General features: G+C 42.2%; 1 protein-coding gene across 1 annotated transcript; it reads right to left on the reverse strand.

Moving 5' to 3' along the window:
• LOC137335374 (PRELI domain containing protein 3B) lies at window positions 1-26,727 on the reverse strand. The gene is made up of 6 exons (XM_068000717.1): window positions 26,618-26,727; window positions 17,230-17,398; window positions 7,747-7,836; window positions 5,729-5,799; window positions 4,960-5,062; window positions 1-4,348 (listed from the first exon to the last, which is right to left on the reverse strand). Exons 1-6 carry the CDS (start codon window positions 26,647-26,649, stop codon window positions 4,235-4,237), a joined length of 579 nt encoding a protein of 192 aa, XP_067856818.1. The 5' UTR covers window positions 26,650-26,727; the 3' UTR covers window positions 1-4,234.
• Between the last annotated feature and the right edge of the window lie 184 nt (window positions 26,728-26,911).

The raw sequence follows: 26,911 nt of genomic DNA on the forward strand, positions 1-26,911 counted from the left end.
AAACACCAAATTTTATTGACAGCAGTTTTGTTAAAAATGATAAACAACTTGGCTGAAGTTTGAAGTACAATTCAGTGCTATTAAAATAAATACTATTCCATACAAAAAAAATCTTTCATGGAAATGGAAGTTAACAGATATTACACAGGAAAATAAATTTTAAAAACTAACAGAACACTGTTATGGTTCGATTGAACACGCCTGATGGTCACATTAAGTTAACAAGATCTTCACCTACCAAAACAGTAAATAATGTTACCAGCAGCATAAAAAAATCCATGTGTGTCTTTTCATAGTTATAAAAGGTTCCAGCTCACAGGTCATTTTATGTAGAGAAGGAACCCAGCAAACACAAGTGGATGCAGACTGGCCCAGGGAGGAATGTCCATTGTACCACAGCAAAACCATCAAGAAAAGTAGGTACAAGGGTAGAGCCTGGAACAGACTCTCCAAGCCCATTTAACATACTAAAAATGCAGGGTTCAGTGTAGAATTGCTCCCTCGCCGATCACCTCTTTTTACACGCATCTCAATATTGGGTCAGGCTGTCTAATTAAATCTACTCCCTTCTGAACCCCTCCTTTCAAAGCATGAGCCATTCAGCCTGTGGGCACCAGATGGTGAAAGCCTGAGTTCCAGTTCTAAAGCACTGTCCATATCACCTACCTCTACACAATCATATCAGTCTTAGTCTCCCTAAAGAATCATAGAAACTATAGCACAGGAAGCTACCTCTGCTGGTGCTAACTCTTCAACTGGACCTTTTTACTATAAAAAATACTGCGGATGCTGGAAATCTGAAATAAAAATAGAAAATTCTGGAAATGCTCAGCAGGTCAAGGCCACATCTGTGGCGAGAGGATGTAGGGTCAACGTTTCGGGGCAATGACCTTTCATCAAAACCACTTGTGGTGAAAGTTCATTCACCTGAAACGTTAACCGTACGTTCCTCTCTCCACCTATCTACTTTAATCCCATTTCCCAGCTGTAGAATCACAGAACTTGTGAGGCAGAGTAACAAACTCACCATGTGCAAAGTGACATTTTCCATATATTGCTAATTTAAAGACCTAATTTATTAAATGTTCATTTATATTCACCATTGTATAACACTACTGCATGTATTTTGGCACGTCGTACCTTTATGCTTTGCCCAAACAGTGGCAAAATTCCAAACTAAACCCTGAAGATACCTATATATTAACAAGAAAAGTGTCACTGGAGAATTATTTAAAGAAAAATTTGAAGTTCGGAACTAACAAGTGAAGAGTTTCCTTTTGTAACGTGTGAGATGCCATCTGGTGTGGAATAGCAAGGACCAGGCATACCCTTCACTCTAGTGCTGAATGTAGGTCTCTGCAACAGATAGTAATGTTTTCATCACTGTATTAGAACAGAACACGCTGGAGAATGCAGGCGTCCCAGCTTGTACCTGCCATTCTCTGCTTGTTCCACTGACGTAGATCATCTACACAGTAGCGTAGCTCTGAGTCTGCACCCTTTAATTTATACTGGGGACTGTGTTCTACTCAGTCTCCAAGAGCCAACCAAACATCATGTTGTATTTACTAGTCAGAGGATCAGTTGGTACCAAGACTTCTCTGTGCAGTAGCAGTCGTTAAACAGGGAGTGGCATCTCTTCAGAAGTCTAACTCCCCAACAAAATGAAAAAGTTGGACTGTTACAGAAAGAGGAGAGCTCAAAAGGATAAGGGGTCCTCAGGCACGACAGTCCAAGTGGGACCCCCAAATTCAAAACTGTCCTGTAGTTAGGTCCAAAAGTCTATCAATATTAAATTAAAGGGTTGCATTCATATAGCACCTTTTCAAGCACTTCACATTCGATGAATTAGTGTGGAGTGACCTATGTAGGGAAATGCTGCAGCCACTTTGCACACAGCAAGGTCTCAAATAGCAATGAACTAAGTGATCAGTTATTATGTCTTTGATGGTATTGATTGACGGAGGAATGTTAGCCAAGACAATTGGAAAACTCCCTTTCTCTCTGCCCTGTGGTCCTTAATGCCCATGAGACTTGGTCAAGTCTCTGATTCCTGTGCATCATTGCTTGACTAATGAACTGGTGTTCAATGCTGGAGTGGGGCTTGAACCCATAACCTTCTGATCCTAAGGCAAGATTGCTATCAACTGAGCCAAGCCGACACTTCATTGCAACAACTTTGCAAGTTACAGTAATCACTTTACATTCAGAACTGGAACCTGCTTTGTTACTAGAACCCTGCAAGCACTAAATGAATCGCAAGTTCTATATACTTTCAAAGGCTTTTAAAAATCCTAAGCGTACGTTTGAAGTGAAACAGATCACAAAGAACACAGTTCATCTCCCGAATTTATCAAGTGCCAGATTTAGCCTTTTACCACTACAAAAAGTTCCCCTCTCCACGCAGCCTGCCCCAGGAATTCTCACATTACGAACTCTCCTGTTTAACTGTGTGGTACTGATGCGGTATGACAGAAAAATTGTTCCCCTGTAGTCAGCAAGTGGATATTATTAGTCTAGTAGCCAAAAGTAATACTGCTCCTTAGGGTTAGCACACAAGAGCTGAAACCTAGTCACTGATGTAGCCACGATATATAAGTGTTATCACAAGGCTCCACTGTAATTCTGACAATTTAAAAGTAACATGACTTTGAGGGGAGGGGAGGGAAGTGCATTTCCTTGTGCTAATTTACTGATGGATCAGAGGATGATCCCGTGAAGACCAAAAATAATTAAGTGAAAGTGTCCCATCATTTCCCTTTTAAAAAGCACTAGATCCAAGTACCTCAACATACAGAAAACCTTCAGCAACGTTTCAGTGTTTTAGGAATGTCAACAGCTCAATGGGGAAAATCTGTGGCAACTGCATGGTTAAGTTCTCTCCATGTTAAATTTTAAACGCTGATGAAACAAATGGATTATCAAAACCTAGTTACCCAGAGATTCAGAGGAATTTTGATACTCTACAAAACCATGACTATAAAGTTTTTCTTTTAAAAACATAGTATTTTTGATTTCGGCAACATCCTTGGCTTCCCGACACAGACTTGTTCTCAGCCTGAAGACTTCATATAAATGCATCAGCTCAATAACGCTTCTGTGCAATAGTATATCTCTGACTATGACAGAGGCCCATTTATTGAAACACATTGCAACGAGTGACCAAGAACTGGATACAAGTTCCAAAAGTTTAACTCCTAATTTTAATACTGAAATTCAAAACACTCACTCTGCAATGCTTGCTGCTTGGAACTAACAATTGGGTTGTTAGGTATGGGAGGTCAAAACAATATTTTTTCTCCAGTTTTGATCACATTGAACTTAACAGCAAATTATGCCAGTAAACCCTAAGTTAGTCCCCGACTTTCACTGAGCCTAAATGACATGTGCTCGTCCGAATTGCGGGTGAAATATTTGTGCGTGTCCTGTACCTCGACCCCTGCCCAAAGGTGCTGACTCTTGCTGGGCTACAGCTCAGCAGGGGCTTACCACCCTCCAGTCCCTCAGCCATGTAGTGGTTCCCGAGTTGTCAGCCCAGACAGTGACAATCCTGTCCTCACCCACACCCACAAGTGTTTTCTAGCAGGAGCCTCCGGATAGTGATCAGTAATGGAAACCCTGGCTCAATTTTCTGGCCTAGCATTGCTGAGATCAATTGCAGCAACCCTACTGGCCACCTGGCTAAGACCAGTTAACAGAACAGATGAGAGACTGAACCTGGTCTGTTGGCTCAGCTATGCAGGATCTTTGCCAATTGATCCACCAGGGAGGTTACAGCTTTCTGATCTATTCAGGTAAGAGGCAATACAGTTTTGTCCTTAATCTCTGCAAGCATATGGCCCACAAAATCCAAGATACCGAGATCACAAGTTCCTCCATTGCCAACTTACTGGTCTTTCTATCTCCCCATTCTTCCGCCATCATTACACTATGCCTATTAATAAATATTAAAACCCAGTACTTCCCTCTGTGCACCTGTTCTAATACACTTAAAAAAAAAACCTCCAAGAATACTCCAGCACTGTGCAGCAGGGGCACGACTGCGATCAGCACCCAGCTGCTCTCAAGTCACAGAGAGTCCCACTGAAACAGAACAAGAATCAATCAAGGCTAAGCTGCTTTACACTGCTTAGATCTGGGGCCCTGGTGAACAAGGGAAATGAAATGCACAGTGGGAAGCAGTAGGCTAAACAGCCCAGAGGCAGGCGATGTATTTCTGTACAACTCTCAGCTGTTACTCCACTGATGTTGCGGCCATTGGCATTTTGATACTTCCTCGTGCAGATGCTGTCAACTCTTCAATTTCAGTGTTTAACTTGTGAATTACCCATTCCATTGCTTCTCGTCCCTGTGTAAAAAAACACAGACTTAGCATCAGCACAGTGGCTACAGACAGTGCAAGTCATTCGTTAAATGTAGCTAGAGGAGTATAGTAAGGATTAGACAAGTGTAAAACAACGCAGTAAGACTGCATTGAGACTCCCCGACAGTAAATGCACCCCGTCAATCGAGTCATACAAACCCAGGTGAGCTGATTTCAGGGGGAGCATTAGAGGTGCTGCAATTCTCCTCAGTGCCCAAGAGCCAGGAAGAGGAAAGGGGGCAGGGAGAACTAAAGATTAAGCGGAATCCCCACCTCTGATCACTAAAGCAGTGCTGTCAGGACAGGATCAGGCTTGGATATGATGCTCAGATAAGCAATGTCTGGGCTCATACATGCAGAATGGCCATGTTGGGGGGGAGGGGAGAAGAGAGATACTGAAGAGTTGCCAGCATCCTTAGAATTATACTTCCATTAAAGGGCAGAGAAAAATGCAGGGGGAGCAAAGCACATGGGGATAAACTATTATTCTGTGTAGGTAATTCAAAAAGGAGAGTCCAAAGCCAACGCTAAGATTAAAAAATGGCCTTTTCCCGGAGTATCATTTATAATGTGATTTCCCCAACCCTTGCACTCACTTTATTTGCATTAGCAGAAATGCTGTTCGCCATTACTCCCTCCATGTAGCTGCTGAGACTGACCCCTTTTACGCTGATTATAGCTTCTTGGGTAAGGATGGTCCTGAAATGACAAAACAGGATCATACATTAGTGGCCCAATTGGAAGAAGAGGAGCTCTGTAATAGAGGAATTGTCTGTATCTGCCTGCCCTCAATTAATATTATACTGCTGCTAGGATGTATGGTAGAAAACATATATGAGTGACTTCACACACCAAAGCAACCAGCCTTTGCATTGAGGGTGAGCCAACAGGAACGAGCCATGTGGACTAGTCATTAGTAAACATCTGCTCTCTTAACCCAGAAAGGATCAGATACAGCAAGAAGGCAGAGAAAGAAGGCAAAACTGAGTGAAGCGCCAATACATCCCATATGTTTGCAGCTTATCTTGGTCATACTATTAGATACCTAGGTTTCAAAAATGACAGAAAAAGAGCAACCACAGTGTGAGCTGGAACACTAATGGTTGACACCACAATTCAATCATCTCGCTACAAATTTCTGCTCTCAGCCACGTTGATGCAAAGGTGCCTGCTCTTCATTTGGTGCCCGCAAGGTGCAGCAGACTGCTGTTGGCCGCCCAAGACTTGGAAGTCAGCTATCTACCGAGACCAAGAAGGGTTTCATATCTTCCACACTAACAATAAAAGCGCACACTGTTTCTGTGGGATTGACAAAAGTATGTGCATCGTGTCGAATCTTTGCACCTGACCAACACTTGTACTTACTTTTCTGGGTCCTGTGGATGGGGTTTATACTCCAATCGTTCATCCACCGACACTACATTTGTTAGCGTTATCTGTAAAATAATTATCAGGAATGAAGTATTAAGCAGAGCACACATGTGGGGTTCAAGAATCAAGACACTCAAATATAATTATACACTATTAGTGACAGATAACATTGACACCGACATGGTCGGGTACTGCAGTGGGTTAGACACTTGGTTTCACCCTGAGGTTTGGGTTCAAATCCGACCCAGACCAATGGTTTGTCTGAAGGCCATAAGAGATGTTAGCTCAGTTAGTCTCAACTACTTCCTTATGGGCATAGACCGCAGCATAAAATGGCACCCAATCTCACTAAGAGTGGCCACAGGTTGGCTGTTTCAGTGAATGAAAAGCATCACAGTGGTGCAGCAGGGGTTGCTGTTCTGAGCTTGGGACTGATGCACATTGTTACGGGAAAGTGAGGTTTACACTGTATCTCACTGTGCTATACTGATACTGAGTGAAATGGAAAAAGTGTTCTACTCCCTAGCATTAGAATTGATCACTTTGATAAAGTACAAATATGCAGACAGAAGGGAAGGACACTCTTTGGATTAGTGCTTTTTCCTGGTGTGCACTTCTACTGTATATTAATAGTGAGATTTTCTCCTGACCCCTCTGAGCTGTGTCACACTATCGCAGGGACCTGGGGGAAACACTCACGTGCTTAGCTAATTCAGTGGGATATTCATCCTGCCACTAATCCGTGGCTGTGAGCAGCAGCAACAACAACTTGCATTGCAATAAATCTGGTAATTTGTGGGCTGGCACCAGAAATAATGACCATGAAACCTGCCGGACTGATTTAAAAACCCATCTGGTTCACTACCGTCCTGAAGGGAACCTGCTACCCATGTAGAAACTATTTCCACCGGCAGGAGGGTCAGTAACCAGAGGACACAGATTTAAGATAATTAGCAAAAGAACCAGAGGGGAGATGAGGAGAAATTTTATTACACAGTTACAATCTGGAATGCACTGCCTGAAAGGGTGGTGGAAGCAGATTCAATAGTAACTATTAAACGGAATTGGAAATAAACTTGAAAAGGAAGAATTTGCAGGGCTATGGGGAAAAAGCGGGAGAGTGGAACTAATTGGATAGCTCATTCTGTGCTGTAAGATTCTATTAACATAAAAAACGTCTCAAGGAATTGCACAGAAGCGTAATCAGTCACAAATTGACACTAAGCCAAAGAAGATTATTAGGTGGGGTGACTAAAGATCAAAGAGGTAGGTTTTAAGGAAGGTCATAAAAGAGGAAAGAAAGATGGAGAAGCAGAGGGGTTCAGGGAGGGAATTCCAGAGCTTAGGGCATAGACAGCTGAAGGCAAGGTGAAGGGTTTTCAAGAAGCACAAGAGGCCAGAGTTGGAAGAACACAGAGGGTTGTAGGTTACAGAGGCAGGGAGCGGCAAAGTCATGGAAGGATTTGAACGAGGATGAGAATTTTAAATTTGAAGTGTTGGGGTACTGGGAGGCAATGTCCTCAGCGAACGCAGAGGTGACAGGTGCTCGAGATTTGGTGTGGCTTAGTATACGGCACAAGAGTTTTGGATGAGCAAGTTTATGGAGGGTGGCAGGAGAGCATTCGAATAGTCGAGTCTGGAAGTAACAAAAGCATAGATGAGGGTTTCAGCAGCGGATGGGCTGAGGCAGGAGCCTCATTTCCCGATTTTGCCCAAAGCAGAAACTCTACCACGGTGTGTTCTGTTGCGGATAGTAGAAAGAAATGCAGTTCCAGAAAAATTGCATCTCGTAAGCCGAACGCAGCCCGTTATGTAAAACAGGATCTTGTAATTTAGGAACGACAAGGATTGCCGCGGAGCTGATTACCAGCTAAGCACAGAGCTCCTGAAACCGTACAATATTTCTGATCAGATATCATGGCTCCAATTATCCCCTCATGCAGTGGGAACTTGTGTCCTGTTCTTAGTATTTTTCATAATTCCTACAGCAGTATTCACGTCACTGTACTAACATTTGCGGATCTGAGCTCCATGGTCCTTTTCACGGGATCCACGACAGAGTGTTCCTGTACATACGTCCTTGTCCTCGATGCGCCGATGAGCTGGAAAATTGGATGAAAGGTGAGGTTAAAAAAACTCAATTCTTTCGTATGCCATTAATCGTAGCTCCAGGAAATACATTCAACTCCTGTGACCGTTGGCACCCATCCAGTGTTTGACAAGAAAGATATTGTACAGTGCAGCGAAACTAGCCACATGACCGACTCCCAAACCACATGGTTCTAAGTGAGACACTCAAGATGCCTGATGCTACAATTTATGGACATAGCTGAGATGTCCTAGTTGATCAGTAACTTACCAAAGCAGAGACAATCATTTCTTTTATTGGAAATGGGGTCACAATGGGAGAGGGTCCTTTCTAATGCTTGCTCAGATGTCAAAACGCTAGTGAATATAGGTGTTCTAAGATAAGACAGGTTAACGCATGGCTGGAGGAGTGGTGCAGGAGGGAGGGCTTCAGATTCCTGAGGCATTGGGACAGTTCTGGGGCAGAGGGATCTGTACAAGATGGATGGGTTGCACCTCAACAGGGCTGGGACCAATGTTCTCGTAGGGGGGTTAACTAGCTCTGTGGGGAGGGTTTTAAACTAATTTGGCTGGGGGAGGGGAACCAGGATGAAGCATTGGAGAGGTGCACAGAGGACTGGGAGAGACAAACAGCATTAAAATAAAGAGTAGCTCAGAAATAGGAGGGATCAGACAGGGGGGAAATACGAGGCAGACTAAGATGGGTTTAGAGTGCATGTGCGTAAATGCATGGAGCATGGTAAATAAGGTTGGTGAGCTGCGGGCACAAGTAGCCACACGAGGTAATGATATTACAGCAATAAGAGTGACCTGGCTCAAACAAGAAGAGGATTGGGCAATTAATATGTATTCAGGAAAGATAGGGAGGGAAATAAAGGAGGGGGTGGGTGGCAGTATTGATCAAAGATGCTGTTACAGCACCGAAAGAGATGATGCACTTGAGGGTTCAAAGTCAGAATCTATTTGGTTGGAATTAAACGACAACAGAAGAGCTATAAAGCTGCTGGGTGTACAGTATTGGTCACCAAATAGTGGGAAGCAAAGCAGAAAGATGTAATTTTACATAGAATTACACAGAATGTACAGCACAGAAACAAGCCATTCGGCCCAACAGGTCCATGCTCCATACGAGTCTCCTCCCACCCTTCTTCATCCAACCCTATTAACATAACTTTCTATTCCTTTCTCCCTCACGTGTTTATCTAGCTTCCCCTTAAATGCATCTATGCTAGTCACCTCAACCATTCTTTGCAATAGTGAGTTCCATATTCTAACCACTCTCTGGGTAAAGATGTTTCTCCTGAATTCACTATTGGATTTATTAGTGACTATCTTATATTTATGACCCCTAGTCCTGGTCTCCCCCGTAAGTGGAAACATCTTCTCTACGTCTACCCTATCAAACCCTTTCATAACATTGAAGACTTTTATTAGGTCACCCCTCAGTCTTTTTTATATATAGAGAAAAAAGAGCCCCAGCCTGCTCAATCTTTCCTGATAAGTATAACCTTGCAGTTCCGGTATCATCCTAGTAAATCTTTTTTGTACTTTCTCCAGTGCCTCTATAGCCTTTTTATAATACGGAGATCAGAACTGTGCACAGTACTCCCAAGTATGGTCTAACCAAGGTTCTATACAAGTTTAACAAGGGCAGCAGGCACGTGGGAACAACACCACCTGCACATTCCCCTCCAAGTTACACACCATCCCAACTTGGAAATATATTGCCGTTCCTTCATTGTCGCTGGGTCAAAATCCTGGAACTCCCTACCTAACAGCACTGTGGGAGAACCTTCACTGCACGGACTGCAGCGGTTCAAGAAGGTGGCTCACCACCACCTTCTCAAGGGCAATTAGGGATGGGCAATAAATGCTGGCCTCGCCAGTGATGCCCACATCCCATGAACGAATAAAAAAAAATAACTCCTCTGCTTTTCAATTCTATTCCTCTAGAAATGAACCCCAATACTTTATATGCTTTTTAAAAAAATGGCCTTATTAACTTTTAACGATGTGTACGTGTACCCCCAGATCCCTCTGCTCCTCCATCCCATTCAGACCCTTATTTTCCAAGGAGTATGTGGCCTTCTTATTCTTCCTACCAAAATGAAATACCTCATACTTATCTATATTGAAATTCATTTGCCATTACATGCCCATTCTGCAAGTTTATTAATGTCTTCCTGTATTTTGTCGCAATCCTCCTCAGTATTAACTATACCCCCCCCCCCCCCCCCCCCAATTTGGTGTCATCTGCAAATTTGAAATCGTACTTCCGATTCCCGAGTCCAAATGTATACGGTGAACAAGTGGCCCCAGATCACTTCCCACCTTTTCCCAGTTTCAGTAACTACCTTTAACCCCTACTCTGTTTTCCAGCCAGCTTGCTATCCATTCTGCTACTTGTCCCCTGACTCTACATGCTCTGACCTTAGTCATAAGTCTACAATGCGGTACCTTATCGAAGGCCTTTTGAAAATCCAAATATATTACATCTCTGCATTACCCTTGCCTTCACTGTTACTTCTTCAAAGAATTCAATAAGGCTGGTCAAGCATGACCTTCCCTTTTGAAATCTATGCTGACTTCTTTATTATATTTTCAGCTTCTAGATGTTTTTCTATTACATCTTTGAGTAAGGATTCCATTATCTTTCCTACCACCAACGTTAAGCTAATTGGTCTATAGTTCCCTGGACTTGTTCTATCTCCCTTTTTAAATATAGGAATCACATTAGCTGTCCGCCAGTCCTATGGCACTATTCCCTTTTCCAATGAATTTTTATATATATGTAATAGTGCTTCCCTAACTTCTTTTAGTATGCAAGGATGTATTCAATCTGGACCAGGGGTTTTATCCTCTCTAAGTTTGATTACTTTATCAATTATCTCCCCCCTTTCTACTTTAAATGTCTTTATATCTTTCTTGGTTGCATCTTCTGATGCCATGCCCACCATATTAGTCTCCCTAGTAAATACTGAGGCAAAGTAATTATTTAATATTTCTGCCATTTCGCTGTCATTACTTGAGAGTTTATCGTGTGTATCCCTTAGTGGTGTTAATTGTTTGATTTATATCAATTAGTGTTGATTGCATTCAGGTGGTGCGTGTCAGTTGGGGACTCTCTGGTATCCATTTAGGAGAGCTTATCTAGGGTGTGGAGCTGGTAATATCTCTGTGAATAAAGGCTTGGATGCAACTGAAGATCAGGCTCAAGTATTCTATCCTTCACCAATGGGCTATCCAGTTTAGAACATATCACTATCCTGATTTTTCTTTTGTTATTTAAGTGTCTGAAGAATACTTTACTTTTTTTTATATTCCTTGATAATTTAATTTTGTAGTTTCTCTTTGCCTTCTTAATTGTTTTTTTGACATCTCTCCTAAACTTTTCGTATTCCTTTTGTCATCCTCTCCTTTGTTGTCTCTGTACTTAATGTATACCTTTTTCTTTAGTTTCAATTTTACTCTTATTTCTTTATTCATCCATGGTGTGTCATTAATGGCTAGTTTGTTCTTGCTTTTTAGTGTGATATATTTCTCTTGGACTTTATAGATCACCGTTTTAAATGTTTTCCACTGCTGTTCTATTTCTTTATCAGTAAATTTTTCCAGTTTATTTTCCCTAGTCCATTCTCATCCCCTTAAAAATCAGCTTTTTTCCAATTTATTACTTTGGTCATCGTCTTTTTTAGGTCCTTCTCAATCTTTATCTTAAATCGTATTATGGTTGTGATCGCTATTGTCTAGATGTTCCCCTACGCTTACTTCTCTTATCTGTTCTGATTCATTTCCCATTACTAGGTCCAGCAGTGCTTCCTCTCTTGTTGGGCTTTTTACATACTGGATACGAAAGAAGTCTTGCACACATTGTAAAAACTCCATGTGCTGTACCCCATTACCTACCTCTTGTTGCCAGTTTATATGGGGGTAGTTAAAGTCTCCCATGATTGTTCTATGCCCTTTACTCATTTCACAGATTTGCTTACATAAGAGGGTTGATGACGTGTATACGGACTTTCAAAAGGCATTTGATAAAGTACCACATAATAGACATGTTAATAAAATTGAAGCTCATGGGATTAAAGGGGCAGTGGGTGCATGGATACGAAATTGGCTAAAGGACAGAAAGCAGAGAGTAGTGGTGAACGGTTGTTTTTCGGACTGGAGAAGTGTGCAGTGGTGTCCCCCATGGGTCAGTATTAGGACCACTGCTCTTTTTCTATATATATTAATGACCTGGGTATACAGGGCCTAATCTCAAAGTTTGCAGATAACACAAAACTCTGAAAAGTAGTAAATGGTGAGGACAGTAACAGACTTCAGGAGGGCATAGATAGACTGGTGAAATGGGCAGATGGAATTTAAATGCAGAGAAATGTGAAGTGAGGCATTCTGGAAGGAAGATTGAGAGGTGGCAATATAAACTAAATGGTACAATTTTAAAGGGGGTGCAGGAAGAGAAACACCTGGGCGTACACATACAAATCTTTGAAGGAGGCAGTACAAGTTGAGAAGGCTGTTAAAAAGGCATACAGGATCCTTGGCTTTATAAATAGAGGCATAGAGTGCAAAAGCAAGGAAGTTATGCTAAACCTTTATAAAACACTGGTTTGACCTCAGCTGGAGTGTCGTGTTCAATTCTGGGCACCACGCTTTAGGAAGGATGTCAAGGCCTTAGAGAAGGTGCAGAGGAGATTTACTAGAATGATACCAGGAATGAAAGACTTCAGTTAAGTTTAAAGACTAAAGAATCTGGGGTTGTTCTCCCTCGAGCAAAGAAGGTTAAGGGGAGATTTGATAGAGGTGCTCAACATCATGAAAGGTTTTGATAGTTTCTCCTTTTTTACTCTGTTTCCAGCAGCAAAAGGTTCAGTAACCAGAGGACATCAGATTTAAGATAATTGTCAAAAGAGCCAGAGGCGACATGAGGAAAAATATTTTTATGCAGCGAGTTTTGATGATCTGGAATGCACTGCCTGAAAGGGCGGTGGATGCAGATTCAGTAGTAACTTTCAAAAGGGAATTGGATAAATACTTGAAGGGAAAATATTTTCCAGGCTATGGGGAAAAAGCAAGGGAGTGCGACTAATTGGATAGCTCTTTCAACGAGCTGGCACAGGCACGATGGGCCAGCTGGCCTCCTTCTGTGCTGTATCATTCTATTATTTCCCTCCCTATCCCAAAATCTTGATTTTGAATAGTTAAACATACAGGTGTCAAACTGCTGCACGAACACACTGATTCCCCTCAGTCAGCACCAGAAACTCCCTTGCTCCCCAGTAAATACTGGGCACAGGGTATAAGGTCAAGCTGTACAAGAAATAAGGGAAGTTACAGATGATTCTTTATCCCTCAGGAATAGAGATGATGTTCACAAGAAGCTCTTGTTTCACTCTCAATTTGTGATACCATTCAAACTACATCTTCCACAAAATGACTTTTATTTAACAATTTTATTTAGTAAAAATACAAATCTCACAAGCATAACATATGAACGGACTGGGTCTGAGCAGTTAATTTACATCACCTAATTAAAAAATAGCATCTCCCACTGTGTTCAATTCTTGTACTTAGACTAAAGCAACAAACCAGATTCTGACCCCTGGAAATAACTTGGAAGGAAATGTGTCAAAAGACACCAGCAGGAAATCCCATGCAACAAGGATGAATAGGACACCACCACCAAATAAAGCCAGAGCACACTGCCCCACCCTCTCCTGGGCACACTATGTTCCAAACCACTTGAACAACCTATATGTGGTAACCTGCTGAACCTCCTCCGTCACTGAGCTGCAGTTACAGTGAGGACACTGAAAGGTGACCTTGTGTTATTCCTGGCCTGCTTTTCCACATGTTAAGAGTTGTGCAATAGCAGGTTGCAGAATCACACAACTGAAGTCATATACAGCCATTAACAGCGTCAGTGATCTAAACCATGCTCGCATATTTCGTGGCAGAATCAAAGTCCGCCGTCAACATTTTTGCTCCAATTTACTGAACTTTAACCCTCTCATTCAGTTTGATTTAACAAAAAGGAAGATGTTATACAATTCATATTTTTCCTCTTGACTCACCAAGATAAAATGAACATTGATTAATGAATCTAGATGATATAACTCCAGCTAATAGGATTCGTCTCATCTACAATTGCATCTTCCCTCACTCAGCCATTATATACAATGGTTCCCTGTTTACAGAGCATAGTATAATACATAGCCACTAATGTCGGATGTAGGTTAGAATGTCATTAATCCAAACCTCACAAGCCTGCACAGATCAGTAATCCAAACAGAGGTCACAGCTCTGAAGAGATTGATCCTGGAGAACGGTAGCAGTTATGGGGTACACCTTAGTTCTTGCCCCCAAGTGTATCTCATCAGATTGAGTCATTTATTTTGCAGACCAGGAGGGTCCAACATTTTTGTCTTTGTGGGTGGTTTAGATACATGGTGCTTTGCGGCCCACAAAAAAATTTAAACATATGGTCCTATTAATTTATTAACTTAAAACTGTGCATACTAACAAATCCTGGTGCTCTGTCTTAGGATTTATTCACCAATAAGGCAACAGCTTGCTTAAAGAACAATTTTGCACTTCAAAAGGTAATTATTTAGTTGCGAAATGCATTTGGATGTCCTTTAGACATGATACGGTGTTATATAAATGCAAGTGATTTTTTTTTAAAATAGCCCTAAGAACAGCCCTTTCTGAACCTCCAGGGACATGAAAATCAAACAGGACAACCTAGCCAGTCAAATAGAAGCCCAATGCATGTAGTTGCCAGGGCTCCTGGGCCACATGTGGCTTGTAAACTATACAGATAACATGCTTCAGCTGTAAATGTTAACCTCTATCAATAAAATTACGTTACAACTTACAATTAACACTAGACCACAGACAAGCTCCGGACATGTGACATCGGGAGTGCAACTAGTCCGATGACTGATGGGAGAGAATGAAATCACCCCAAATTTTAAGTTCACAGTTAAAACTGGGTCTCTAGTCAGGAGGTAGAACTACTATTTAAATATTAATGCAGAATGCATTCCTATCAGCTATTATTTCATCCCATTCACAGATGTTGACATCTAATGATAACTCTCCCTCCTTTCATGCTACTGATTTTAAACTGCGATATATTTCTCTCCCCAACTTAAACGGCCGCTCACACAACTCTTTCATTTCTTTTGTAGCCATCAGAATCCAGTACAACAAATTCTAAGTGATGGGTCACTGCCCCCCCACCAATTCAGATTATCAGCAGTCACAGAGTGACAGTGTGCGAGCCTTACAAAGTGGTTGGCACACTACGCTGGAGATGATTCTGGAGAACGGTCGCAGTTATGGGGTATACTTTTGTTCGTGCCCGCCCGCGAGCCCCCCCGCCAAATGTATCTCTGTTTTTCTTTAAGTTGTACTATCATGAGTTGTAGGTTAGCATATTTGTGGAGGGGATGGTTAAGTGTGTCCCCAAACACGGTAGCCCACAACTCACGGTAGCATAACCAAAGGACACGACTTGTTGGAAAAGCACTGAGTACGCGCAACAACTTGCATTTGCCTTTAATGTAGTAAAACATCCCAATGCGCTTAAAGAGCTTGCGTTTATATAGTGCCTTTCATGTCCTCAGAACATTCCAAGTGTTTTCCATCCAATGAAGTACTTTTTAAAAAAAGTGTAGTCACTGTTGTGATGTAGAAAAATGCTGCAGCCAATTTGCACAAAGCAAGGTCCCACAAACTGCAATTAAATAATGACCAGATAATCTGTTTTAGTTGTCGGTGAGGGATGAACGTTGGAGAATTCCCCTGCTCTTTAAAATAGTGCCATGGAGTTTTTTACGTCCCGAGGGAGCAGACGGGATGTCGGCTTAACGTCTCATCCAAAAGTACCTCCGTCAGTACTGCCTCAGTACTGCACTGGCATGTCAGGCTAAATTATGTGCTCAAGTCTCTGAAGTGGGACTTGGACCCACAACCTTCAAACTCAGAGGCAAGAGTGCCAGCAATAACACTGCTACCTCTCCCCAGAATTGTTCTCAAGCTATTAAAACTTACATTTGTACATTACCCCTTGCGTACAGAAAGACACAGTTCAGAGCATTTCAGAGGGCGTTGAACAAAAATTCAAGCTGAGCAGTAGGAAGGAGGTAACAGAATGGTTGGTAGTGGGAGGAGAAGGTATGGTGAAAGAGAAGGGTTTTGAAAGGGAGGGCAATAACAAGATGAAGGTGTGTAGATAGGGTGCTTCAGACAGCAGGTACATAGTGGCTGAAACAACAGTCATGATGGCAAAGTGGAGGTGGCCGATGGAAGGGTACATGCAGGAATGTATGGCTGAAGGTGACTACAGCTCTTTCAAATTATTGGTATTTAACAGCAGAACATTTTCTTTTCCAGGGACGGTGAGGAGTGAAAGTGAGAATGCAAATTGCAGTCTCCAGAATTTCTAGGCCAGAAAGTGTACAAAACCTCTGGGTTATGCGAACAGGGCAGATCATGAACCAAACACCAATTTGTAAACAGCGCTTAAAAAAAACACAATGACGAGGACATATTGAACTGCAAACAAAAAAAAAAAAAATCACAACTGGTATCCCACACATCTAACTTTTCTTTCAGAGCAACATGTAGCTTAACGTACCTGAACCTAGCTCATCTAAAACTTTATCTTAAGTGATAAAGACCAGTTTTAAAAAGTAGCTTTTTTCCCCAGTTACTGCTTCTAAACATTAAAAATAGATGTAATATTCAAATTCCTGGCACCACTGAGTGGAGCGAGGCAGGTTTGATCTCCACTCCACAGAAGTTCCCAAACTCAGCTGTACAACATGGGGACCAACTGAAACAGAGGCCAGTCATCTACCCACGGGGAGGGGGACAATAATAGTCAGCTTGCTCGTGTATTTCTTGCTCGCCAAAGAGCAGCATCAGTGCAGGATCGGGAGCAGCTCATCGACCATTTCAGCTACAGATGGTGTTATCCCTGCAGGACTCAAGGAGGAGGGGGTTCAATGGTCTTAAAAATATTGAAGGGTTTTGTGCCCTCAAGAAGAAAAATTGTATAAAACCCAAGTTATACAGAATAGATGAAAAGAAAATGTGTAGATTCTGCTCCTTAATACCTAAAACTGAGAGTGCTTAACATTTTCAATTGTAAACAATTTTACAACACCAAGTTATAGTCCAGCAATTTTATTTTAAATTCACAAGCTTTCGGAGGCTTCCTCCTTCCTCAGGTAAACATTTACCTGAGGAAGGAGGAAGCCTCCGAAAGCTTGTGAATTTAAAATAAAATTGCTGGACTATAACTTGGTGTTGTAAAATTGTTTACAATTGTCAACCCCAGTCCATCACCGGCATCTCCACATCTTAACATTTTCAAGCAGAAGTACAATACTTACTGATTTGACAACAGACGGTAGCCCCCATTCTGTACTGAGCAGCCTTTGGCTATGCAACTTGCCTTGGTCATCAACACGTCGATCTAATACATCTACTCCTACAACGGATGGGTTCATGGGATTGGGGTACTTCTGCATGGCAGCTTTAAATACTGTTTCCCATGGGTGGCTGGAGGAAGAAATACAAATAACTCAGCAACAGAATACTTAAAAAAAAATTACAGGTTACAACAATGCTGGGGAAATTTGCCTTTCAAGGGAGTAGACAAAGGGACCAAAACAAAATTCTGACAGGCTGCTAACTCCAAATCAGGTCAGCACTTCAAGCATTAGTCCTTCATTCAAAACACATATTATATTCTGTTCTTAATTCCTAGTTGAACAGATCGCTCTCAAAAGTCTGAACATACCAATATATTACATAATGAGAAGATTCTACCAATTCCATAGTGCAAAATACTGAATACAGATTTCTATATTTGCTCCGGAATGCAAGGTATTTTATTTCCAGTGGTATGCCCTTTGACTAATAGACCTTAAACTACCTTTAAACCTGAGCAGGACCAGGATCGATGTCCTCGCGGGGGTGTTTGCTAGTTCTGTTGGGGAAGGTTTAAACTGGAATGGCAGGTGGATGGGGACCTGAGCAGGGAGTCAGAGGAGGGGGAAACAAGGATAGAAACAAAAGACAGAAAGGGAAGAAGCAATAGTGGAAGGCAGAGAAAACATGGACAAAAAACAAATAGGGCCATAGTGCAAAATAAAACTAAGATGACTAGCAATCTTAAAAACACAAGTCTAAAGGCAGTGTGTCTAAATGCGCGGAGCATTCGCTATAAGGTAGATGAGTTAACAGCGCAGATCGCAGATAGATATTAATGGGTACGATATAGTTGCGATTACGGAGACATGGCTGATGGGTGACCAAGGATGGGAACTGAACATCCAGGGGTATTCAATATTTAGGAAGAACAGGCAAAAAGGGAAAGGAGGTAGGGTAGCGTTAGTAAAGGAGGAAATCAATGCAATAGTGAGGAAGGATATTGGCTCGGAAAATCACGATGTGGAATCTTTATGGGTGGAGCTAAGAAACACCAAGGGGCAGAAAACGTTGGTGGGAGTTATCTATAGGCCCCCAAACAGTAGTGGAGATGTAGGGGAGGGCATTAAACAGGAAATTAAAGATCCATACAAGAAGGGTACAACTATAATCATGGATGACTTTAATCTACATATAGATTGGTCAAAACAAATTAGCAATAATACTGTGGGGGAGGAATTCCTGGAATGTGTACGTGATGGTTTTCTAGACCAATACGTTGAGGAATCAACTAGAGAACAGGCAATCCTAGACTGGGTACTGTGCAATAAGAAAGGATTAACAATCTTGTTGTGCGGGGTCCCTTAGGGAAGAGCGACCATAACATGATAGAACTCATTAAGATGGAAATGGAGAGTGAAGTAGTTGAATCCGAAACTAGGGTCCTGAATCGAAATAAAAGGAAATTACGAAAGTGTGAGGTGCGAGTTGGCTAAGATAGATTGGGGAACTTTACTAAAAGGGATGGCGGTGGATAGGCAATGGCTAATATTTAAAGAACGTGGGCAGGAATTACAACAATTATTCATTCCTGTCTGGTGCAAAAATAAAACAGGAAAGGTGGCTCAACCATGACTTACAAAAGAAATTAGGGATGGTATTAGATCCAAAGAGGAGGCATATAAAATTGCCAGAAAAAGCGGCAAGCCTAAGGATTGGGCGCAGTTCAGAATTCAGCAAAGGAGGGCAAAGAGATTGATTAAGAGGGGAAAAATAGAGTATGAGGGCAAACTAGCAGGGAACATAAAAACTGACTGTGAAAGCTTCTATAAATATGTCAAGAGAAAAAGATTAGTGAAGACAAATGAGGGAAATTATAGTGGGGAACAAAGAAATGGCAGAACAATTAAACACATACTTTGGTTCTGTCTTCACAAAGGAGGACACAAATAACCTGCCAAAAATGTTGGGGAACTAAGGGTCTAGTGAGAGGGAGGAACTGAAGGAAACCAGTATTAGTAAAAAAAAGTGCTGGGGAAATTAATGGGGCTGAAGGCTGACAAATCCCCAGGGCCTGATAATCTACATCCCAGAATACTAAAGGAAGTGGCCCTGGAAATAGTGGATGCATTGGTGATCATCTTCCAAAATTCTATAGACTCTGAAACAGTTCCTACAGATTGGAGGGTGGCAAATGTAACCCCACTACTTAAAAAAGGGAGAGAAAAAACAGGGAATTACAGACCAGTTAGCCTAACATCAGTAGTGGGGAAAATGCTAGAGTCTATTATAAAAGACGTGCTAACAGAACACTTGGAGGGCATTAACGGGATTGGACAAAGTCAGCATGGGTTTATGAAAGCTAAATCATGCTTAACAATCTACTGGAGTTTTTTTTGAGGAGGTAACTAGTAGAATAGATAGGGGAGAACCAGTGGATGTGGTGTATTTGGATTTTCAGAAGGCTTTTGATAAGGTCCCACACAAGAGGTTAGTGTGCAAAATTAAAGCACATGGGACTGGGGAGAACATACTGGCATGGATTGAGAATTGGTTGACAGACAGGAAACAGAGAGTAGGAATAAACAGGTCTTTTTCCAGGTGACAGGCAGTGACTAGTGGGGTACCGCAGGGATCAGTGCTTGGGCCCCAGCTATTCACAATACATCTCAATGATTTGGATGAGGGAACTAAATGTAACATTTCCAAGTTTGCAGACGACACAAAGCTGGGGTGGAATGTGAGCTGTGAGAAGGATGCAAAGAGGCTCCAATATGATTTAGACAAGTTGGATGAGTGGGCAAAAACATGGCAGATGCAGTATAACTGGATTAATGTGAGGTTATCTACTTTGGTTGCGAAAACAGAAAGGCAAATTATCTGAATGGTGATATATTGGGAAAAGGGGAGGTGCAACGAGACCTGGGTGTCCTTGTACACCAGTCGCTGAAAGCAAGCATTCAGGTGCAGCAAGCAGTTAGGAAGGCGAATGGTATGTTGGCCTTCATTACAAGAGGATTTGTGTACAGGAGCAGGGATGTCTTACTGCAGTTATACAGGGCCTCGGTGAGACCACATCTGGAGTATTGTGTGAAGTTTTGGTGTCCTTATCGGAGGAAGGGTGTCCTTGCCATGGAGGGAGTGCAACGAAGGTTTACCAGACTGATTCTTGGGATAGTAGGACTGACATATGAGGAGAGATTGGGTTGACTAGGCCTATATTCACTAGAGTTTAGAAGAATGAGAGGTGAGCTCATCGAAACATATAAAATTCTAACAGGGCTAGACAGACTAGATGCAGGGAGGATGTTTCCGATGGCTGGGGAGTCCAGAACCAAAGGTCACCGTCTCAGGACACGAGGTATGCCATTTAGAACCGAGATGAGGAGAAATTTCTTCCCTCGGAGAGTGGTGAACCTATGGAATTCTCTACCACAGAAAGCAGTGGAGGCCAAGTCATTAGATGTATTCAAGAAGGAGATAGATATATTTCTTAATGCTAAAGGGATCAAGGGATATGGGTAAAAAGCGGGAACAGGGTACTGAGTTAGACGATCAGCCATGATCATTTTGAATGGCGGAGCAGGCCCGAAGAGCCGAATGGCCTACTCTTGCTCCTATTTTCTATTGGGCTTACTAAGGCTGCTGTAGCTCCAACATCACAAACCCATTACCATTCTAAATAAGTAATGGCTACACCTGACACATACACATAAGTTGGAAGCTGTGTGAATGTGAAACAAAAGAAATTTGTCAACAGGGCAGATAATTAAAGGGAAGCTGTAAGAAATTTAGGGAACTATAAAAAGGGTGAACAGAAATGCTCAGAGGGTGTATGAAAGAAAATTGACAAAAAAAGACAATAAAGGCTTCCTACTGGCAGATTATCAGAGGATAGCCAAGATATGGGTAGGGCCACAAGAAATGAAGAAGCGCATAATGGAGGGTGAAGGAATGGCAGGGGTACTAAGCAAGTACTTTGCCTCAGTTTTCACAGAAATGGATATTGAGACTGTAGAACTACCAAGGGGTGGATGTAGAACATTTAGTGGAAATTATCAAAGAGAGATGGCACTAAAAACTCAAAGTTAAAGTGGACAAATCTGATGGCTTACACCCAAAGATACTGGGGGGTGGGGGGGGGGGGGGGGAGCTGGGGAAAAAAATAGCAGAGGCCTGGACCATAACTTTACAAAATTGTTTGGAAATAAAAACTGTATCAAAGGACTGGAGGGTGGAAAATGTGACACTCGCCTTTAAAAAAGGAAATAAGCCAGGAAATTATTATATACAACACAGAAGTAGGCCATTTGGCCTAAGCCGACAGGAGCCTCCTCCACCCTTCTTCATCTAACCCCATCTGCATAACCTGCTAGCTTATCCAGCTTCCCCTTAAATGCATCTATGCTATTCACCCCAACTACTCCTTATGGTAGCGAGTTCCACGTTCTAACTACTCTCTGGGTGAAGAAGTTTCTCCTAAATTCCTTATTGGATTTATTAGCGATGATCTTATATTTATGGCCCCTAGAGTTGAACTATAAATAAGTGGAAACATTTTCTCTATGTCTATCTTATCAAACCCCTTCCTAATCTTAAAGACCTCTATCAGATCACCCCTCAGCCTTCTCTTTTCTAGAGAAAAGAGCCCCAGCCTCTTCAATCTTTCCTGATAGGTAGAACCTCTCCGTTCTGGTATCACCCTGGTAAATCGTTCTTGCACCTTCTACAATGCCTCTATTTCCTTTTTATAATATGGAGACCAGAACTGTGCACAGTACTCCATGTGTGGTCTAACCAAGGTTCTATACAAGTTCAACTAATTCTTTGCTTTTGAATTTTATCCCTCCAGAAATGAACCCCAGGGCTTTGGTTGCTTTTTGATGGCCTTATTAACCTGCATCACTACTTTTAGTGATTTGTGCAACTGTACCCTTAAATCCCTTTGCTCCTCTGCTCTTAGACTCTTATTTTCCAAGGAAATTATGGGCCAGTTAGTCTTATTTCAGAGATTGGTGAGACACTAGAGTCTATAGTACTGGATTTAAATTACTAAGAGATTGGCGAAATAGGCTAACCAGGGCCAATCAACATGGAATTCCTAAAGGCAGGTTGTGTTTGACCAACCTACTGGAATTCTTTGATGAAATAACGGAGGATAAAGAGAAGAAATAATGAAATTGATTCCTATAGATTTTTAAAAAAGATTTAATGAAAGACTTCTGCAAAGATAATGGCACATGAAATCAAAGGGAATGTAGCTACTTGGATAGAGGTAGTTAGAGGGCAGAAAACAAAAGGTGGAGGCAAAAGTGTGGTGAGAGATATTAGGGCGGCTCTTATTTACTCAATACATAAATTTCAGAGTTAGAACTAGCAAATTGTGACAAATATTGTGAAAAACAGAAGGACACAGAAAAACTAGCAGGATAAGTATATAGGTTGCAGGTGCAGTTCAATTTATAAAATGCAAATATATTTAGAAATAAGACCAGCGAAATGAAGTAACACCTTAAATGTAAAGATTTGAAATGGAGTAGAGGGACCTTAGTGTGCAGATACACAGGCATTAAAGGCGACAGCGTAAGTAGATAAGGCCACAAATAAGGAAATAAGATTCCTTAGTTTTATACTTAGAGATGTAGAATTCAAAAACAGGGAGGCAATGATGAACTTGTACAAGATCACAGTTAAGCCACAGTTGGTGTATCATGTACAGTTTGGAACATCTCATTATGGGAAGGATATAAAAGCAACAAAAAAGTGCAATGCAAGTTCACTAAGAACATACCAGACATGAGAAGTTAGTTGCTGAGAGACTTGAGGTTGTTTTCACTCAAGTTGAGACGGTTAAAGGATTACCTAAGATTTTGAAGAGTTATGATAAGGTAAACAGTGCTGGATTGTTGGCCAAACTAACGATAGAGCTAAAATTTATCACACACACAAATCCATAAATTTGTTCAAAGGGAATTAGATAGAGTTTTAAAAAGAAAATTATAAAATGGAGTGGGATAGGACTTGTTAGGAAAAACACTGGTGCAGATTTGATAGAATAAGAAACATAAGAAATAGGAGCAGGAGTAGGCCACAAAGCCCCTCAAGCCTGCTCCACCATTCAATAAAATCATGGCTGATCTTTGGCCTCAACTCCACTTTCCTGCCCGATCCCCATATCCCTTGATTCCCCTAGAGTCCAAATACCTATCTATCTCAGCCTTGAACATATTCAACGCCTCAGCATCCACAGCCCTCTGGGGTAGAGAATTCCAAAGATTCACAACCCTGAGTGAAGAAATTCCTCCTCATCTCAGTCTTGAATGGCCAATCTCTTATCCTGAGACTATGCCAAGTTCTAGACTCTCCAGCCAGGGCAAATAACCTCTCAGCATCTACCCTGTCAAGCCCTCTCAGAATCTTATATGTTTCAATGAGATCACCTCTCATTCTTCTAAACTCCAGAGTATTGGCCCATTCTACTCAATCTCTCCTCATAGGACAATCCTCATCCCACGAATCAATCTGGTGAACCTTCCTTGCACCGCCTCGAAGGCAAGTATATCCTTCCTTAGGTAAGGAGAACAAAACTGTACACCGTACTCCAGGAGTGGTCTCAACAAAGCCCTGTACAATTGTAGCAATACTTCCTTACTCTCGTACTGAAAACCCCTTGCAATAAAGGCCAAAATACCATTTGCCTTCCTAATTGCTTGCTGTACCTGCATGCTAACTTTGTGTTTCTTGTACAAGGATACCCAGATCGCTCTGAATACCAACATTTAATAGTTTCTCATCAACACTGAAAGTTCACAGTCAGGATATGGCAAGGTAAAAATTTGAAAAATCTTTATCCTTCCCCTCCCCCTCAAGCATGGACACTATTGTGGGTCTCCGAAGGGAGACTTTCAGCCTTCATTAGTTATGGAGTCACTAAGAAACTCCACTGGAAACCCTCCATTTTTTCAGCATTGAATGCTAACTGCCAGAAAAATACAGAAGTAGCAAGCCCACAGCAATATCCGACCAGTACTCAATCCTACTAATCCAGATGTTTGCTCCTCTGCATGCTGTGATCAGTAAAGTGTTAGCCAAGCTGATACTTTGGTAAGTGGCAACGGCAGGTCTTTGAGGAAAGAAGAATTAAACTATAAATATCACATATGACACAAGATGATGACTTAAAAAAAATTTAATTAAGGGGAGCATCATTTCATATTGAAATTATCCATTCTTACAATTTCCTATTCCTTTAAGTGTTTGCATTTTTTCCTTGTTCAGTGCACACATATCTAAGGCTCAGATACACTAGGCCAAGTCACCTGGTGATAAAGTGTATTTTTAGGACAATGTTCATCTAGTTGCAGTTAAATATGTCTTAAATAATAAATATAAAAATTTAGACAGTCACCTGTGTGTTCCTACACTATAAGTAGTATAAAGAAGTCATTTCATATTACAGCCTATCCCAAATAAATCTGGTTTTGAGAAGGAAATTTGCAAATGGGCCTGATGCTGGAAATTTACAAGCACATGGTAATCTGCAAACCTCCCTCAACCACAGCAATTATCCTATAACTAACCTGAAGATATTTACAGAAAAGATGCTTTGAAGTCTTAATGAGGCAAGTCAATTTAAAACAGTTCTATATAGTACATTAAATGATATAATCTCGCATTATAACACTGCGCATCATTCGACTTACCACAAACAATACTTGGCCCACTAGTTTGTATAGAGTCAACACATAAATTGTCACACAGACCGCTTGGAGCGAGTATTGCATGGGAAATTAGGAGATTGAATTACAGCTCTAAACTCATTACAACGTGTACACACAAGGTAGCTCGCTTTGTTGAAGCAACAATGCAAAAAAACATTTTAAGTATTGCAAAGGACTATTAATATCTTTGTGCTGGCTGTAACGTACAGCCCAAGCAATTAGGGCTGTGATTTACCATGAGAGGTATTAACAGATTTAAACAGAAAATCCTCATTTAAAAAAAAATTGTACTGTCCCCCAATAACATGACCCCTTGCTGGGGTATGATTCACAGGCACCAGGTTCTCTGATTCATCGTATGCGAGGCCCACCAGCGAGCTATATGACTGTGGAAAGCATCAAAGCCCAGCTTAATCCTGCCCTCCCAACAGCAATCACTGACTAGTGATCAGGAGCAGTGGCCTTCTATTTGTCTCCTCCAATAGGAAGGAAAACAAGCGACTCTAAGGCCTCTATTAATGTCACTTAGCCTTGTTTCTTCCAACTTGCACCCAAGCTCTCTGGACTTAGATGCTGGGGTGTGTCATTATAGGGAGAGTGTGTACACCATACTTGGCTAACAGAAAAGCTGTGGATTTCTCAGTAACTTGGTTTGGAGACTTTAAGGCTGCATTTATACTACAAAAGCAGTGCCACATTGATACTAAGTCAACATCGCCTTAATGCAGCTTTAGAACAGTGAGATAGGTTTCTATGCATATCGCACGCCAGGCTGAACAAAACAAAAATATGAGCTAGTTGTTAAGAATGAGGTAGTCCAAGAAAAATTTCAGAGTGGAAAAAGAAGTTGTTGCTCCTCCCAGGGAATTCCTCAATGTTCTTTACCCAAATGGGGCTGAGATCTTGCAGCCACAAATCCACATCTCTGGGGATCACAGTGGTGATCCAAGAGAGGAAAAAGGAATATAGTGAATCCGAAAAAATTCCCAATCTTAGTCCGGATCTTGTTTAAAGCACTGACTTCACGGCTGCTTCTCGCAAAAGGTCAGCAAGCTGAGGAGACAGGGCAGCTGCTGTCACCTTGACTGAAGTCACAGGGTGCGCACGGTCAAAGGAGCGGAGCTGCATCCAGCCATGGCCCAGGCCCCTTCTCACCGATGTAAGGAATCTAACAACACCAGGTTACAGTCCTTCACTGTTGGACTATTACCTGGTTTTGTAAGGTTACTTACATTTGTCCACCCCAGCCCATCACCGACATCTCCACATCAGGCCTTCTCACCGAGGCGGGGCTCGGCCCGAGACCGGCGGGGCGCTGCCACCTTCTCTCCCCCCTCCTCCTCCTCCTCCCCGGACACACAAATACCGCTGCTGGGCTGTCCTGAGCGGGTTGCAGGAGGGAGGCCACGGGGGCCTGCGCCTTACTTAACGGCCGGCTCCCCACTCCTTCCCCGAGGCCGCGGTCTTGCGCCCTGAGCCCGGCTCCCCGCCCAGAGCCCGGGGGCCTTGCGCCCTGAGCCCGGCTCCCCGCCCAGAGCCCGGGGGCCTGACCAAACTTACGAACGGGCTTCTGAGGTGATCCCGACCCCCCCCCGTTACCCTTAGCAACGCACTTTTTCTCACTCACTTAAACACATGCTCCGAGGTCCAGATCTTCATTTTATTTATTACCAGTCCCGGTTTCACGGCTCGCTCCGCTCCGCCGTGCCAGAAACTTCCACCCGGCAACCAATGGCGTCATCACGCAGGCTCCACCCCTGTCGCAGCCCCTGGTGGAATGACGTCATCGCGCAGGCTCCGCCCCTGCCGCTGTCGCAGCCCCTGGTGGAATGACGTCATCCGCTGGCGGGAAAGGTCCTGTGCAACTATCCAGAGTCTCAGCGTCCTGATCCCTGCTCAACTACAACTTGCATTTATGTAG

The sequence above is a fragment of the Heptranchias perlo genome, chromosome 19, assembly GCF_035084215.1.
Source record: "Heptranchias perlo isolate sHepPer1 chromosome 19, sHepPer1.hap1, whole genome shotgun sequence".
NCBI lineage: Eukaryota > Metazoa > Chordata > Chondrichthyes > Hexanchiformes > Hexanchidae > Heptranchias > Heptranchias perlo.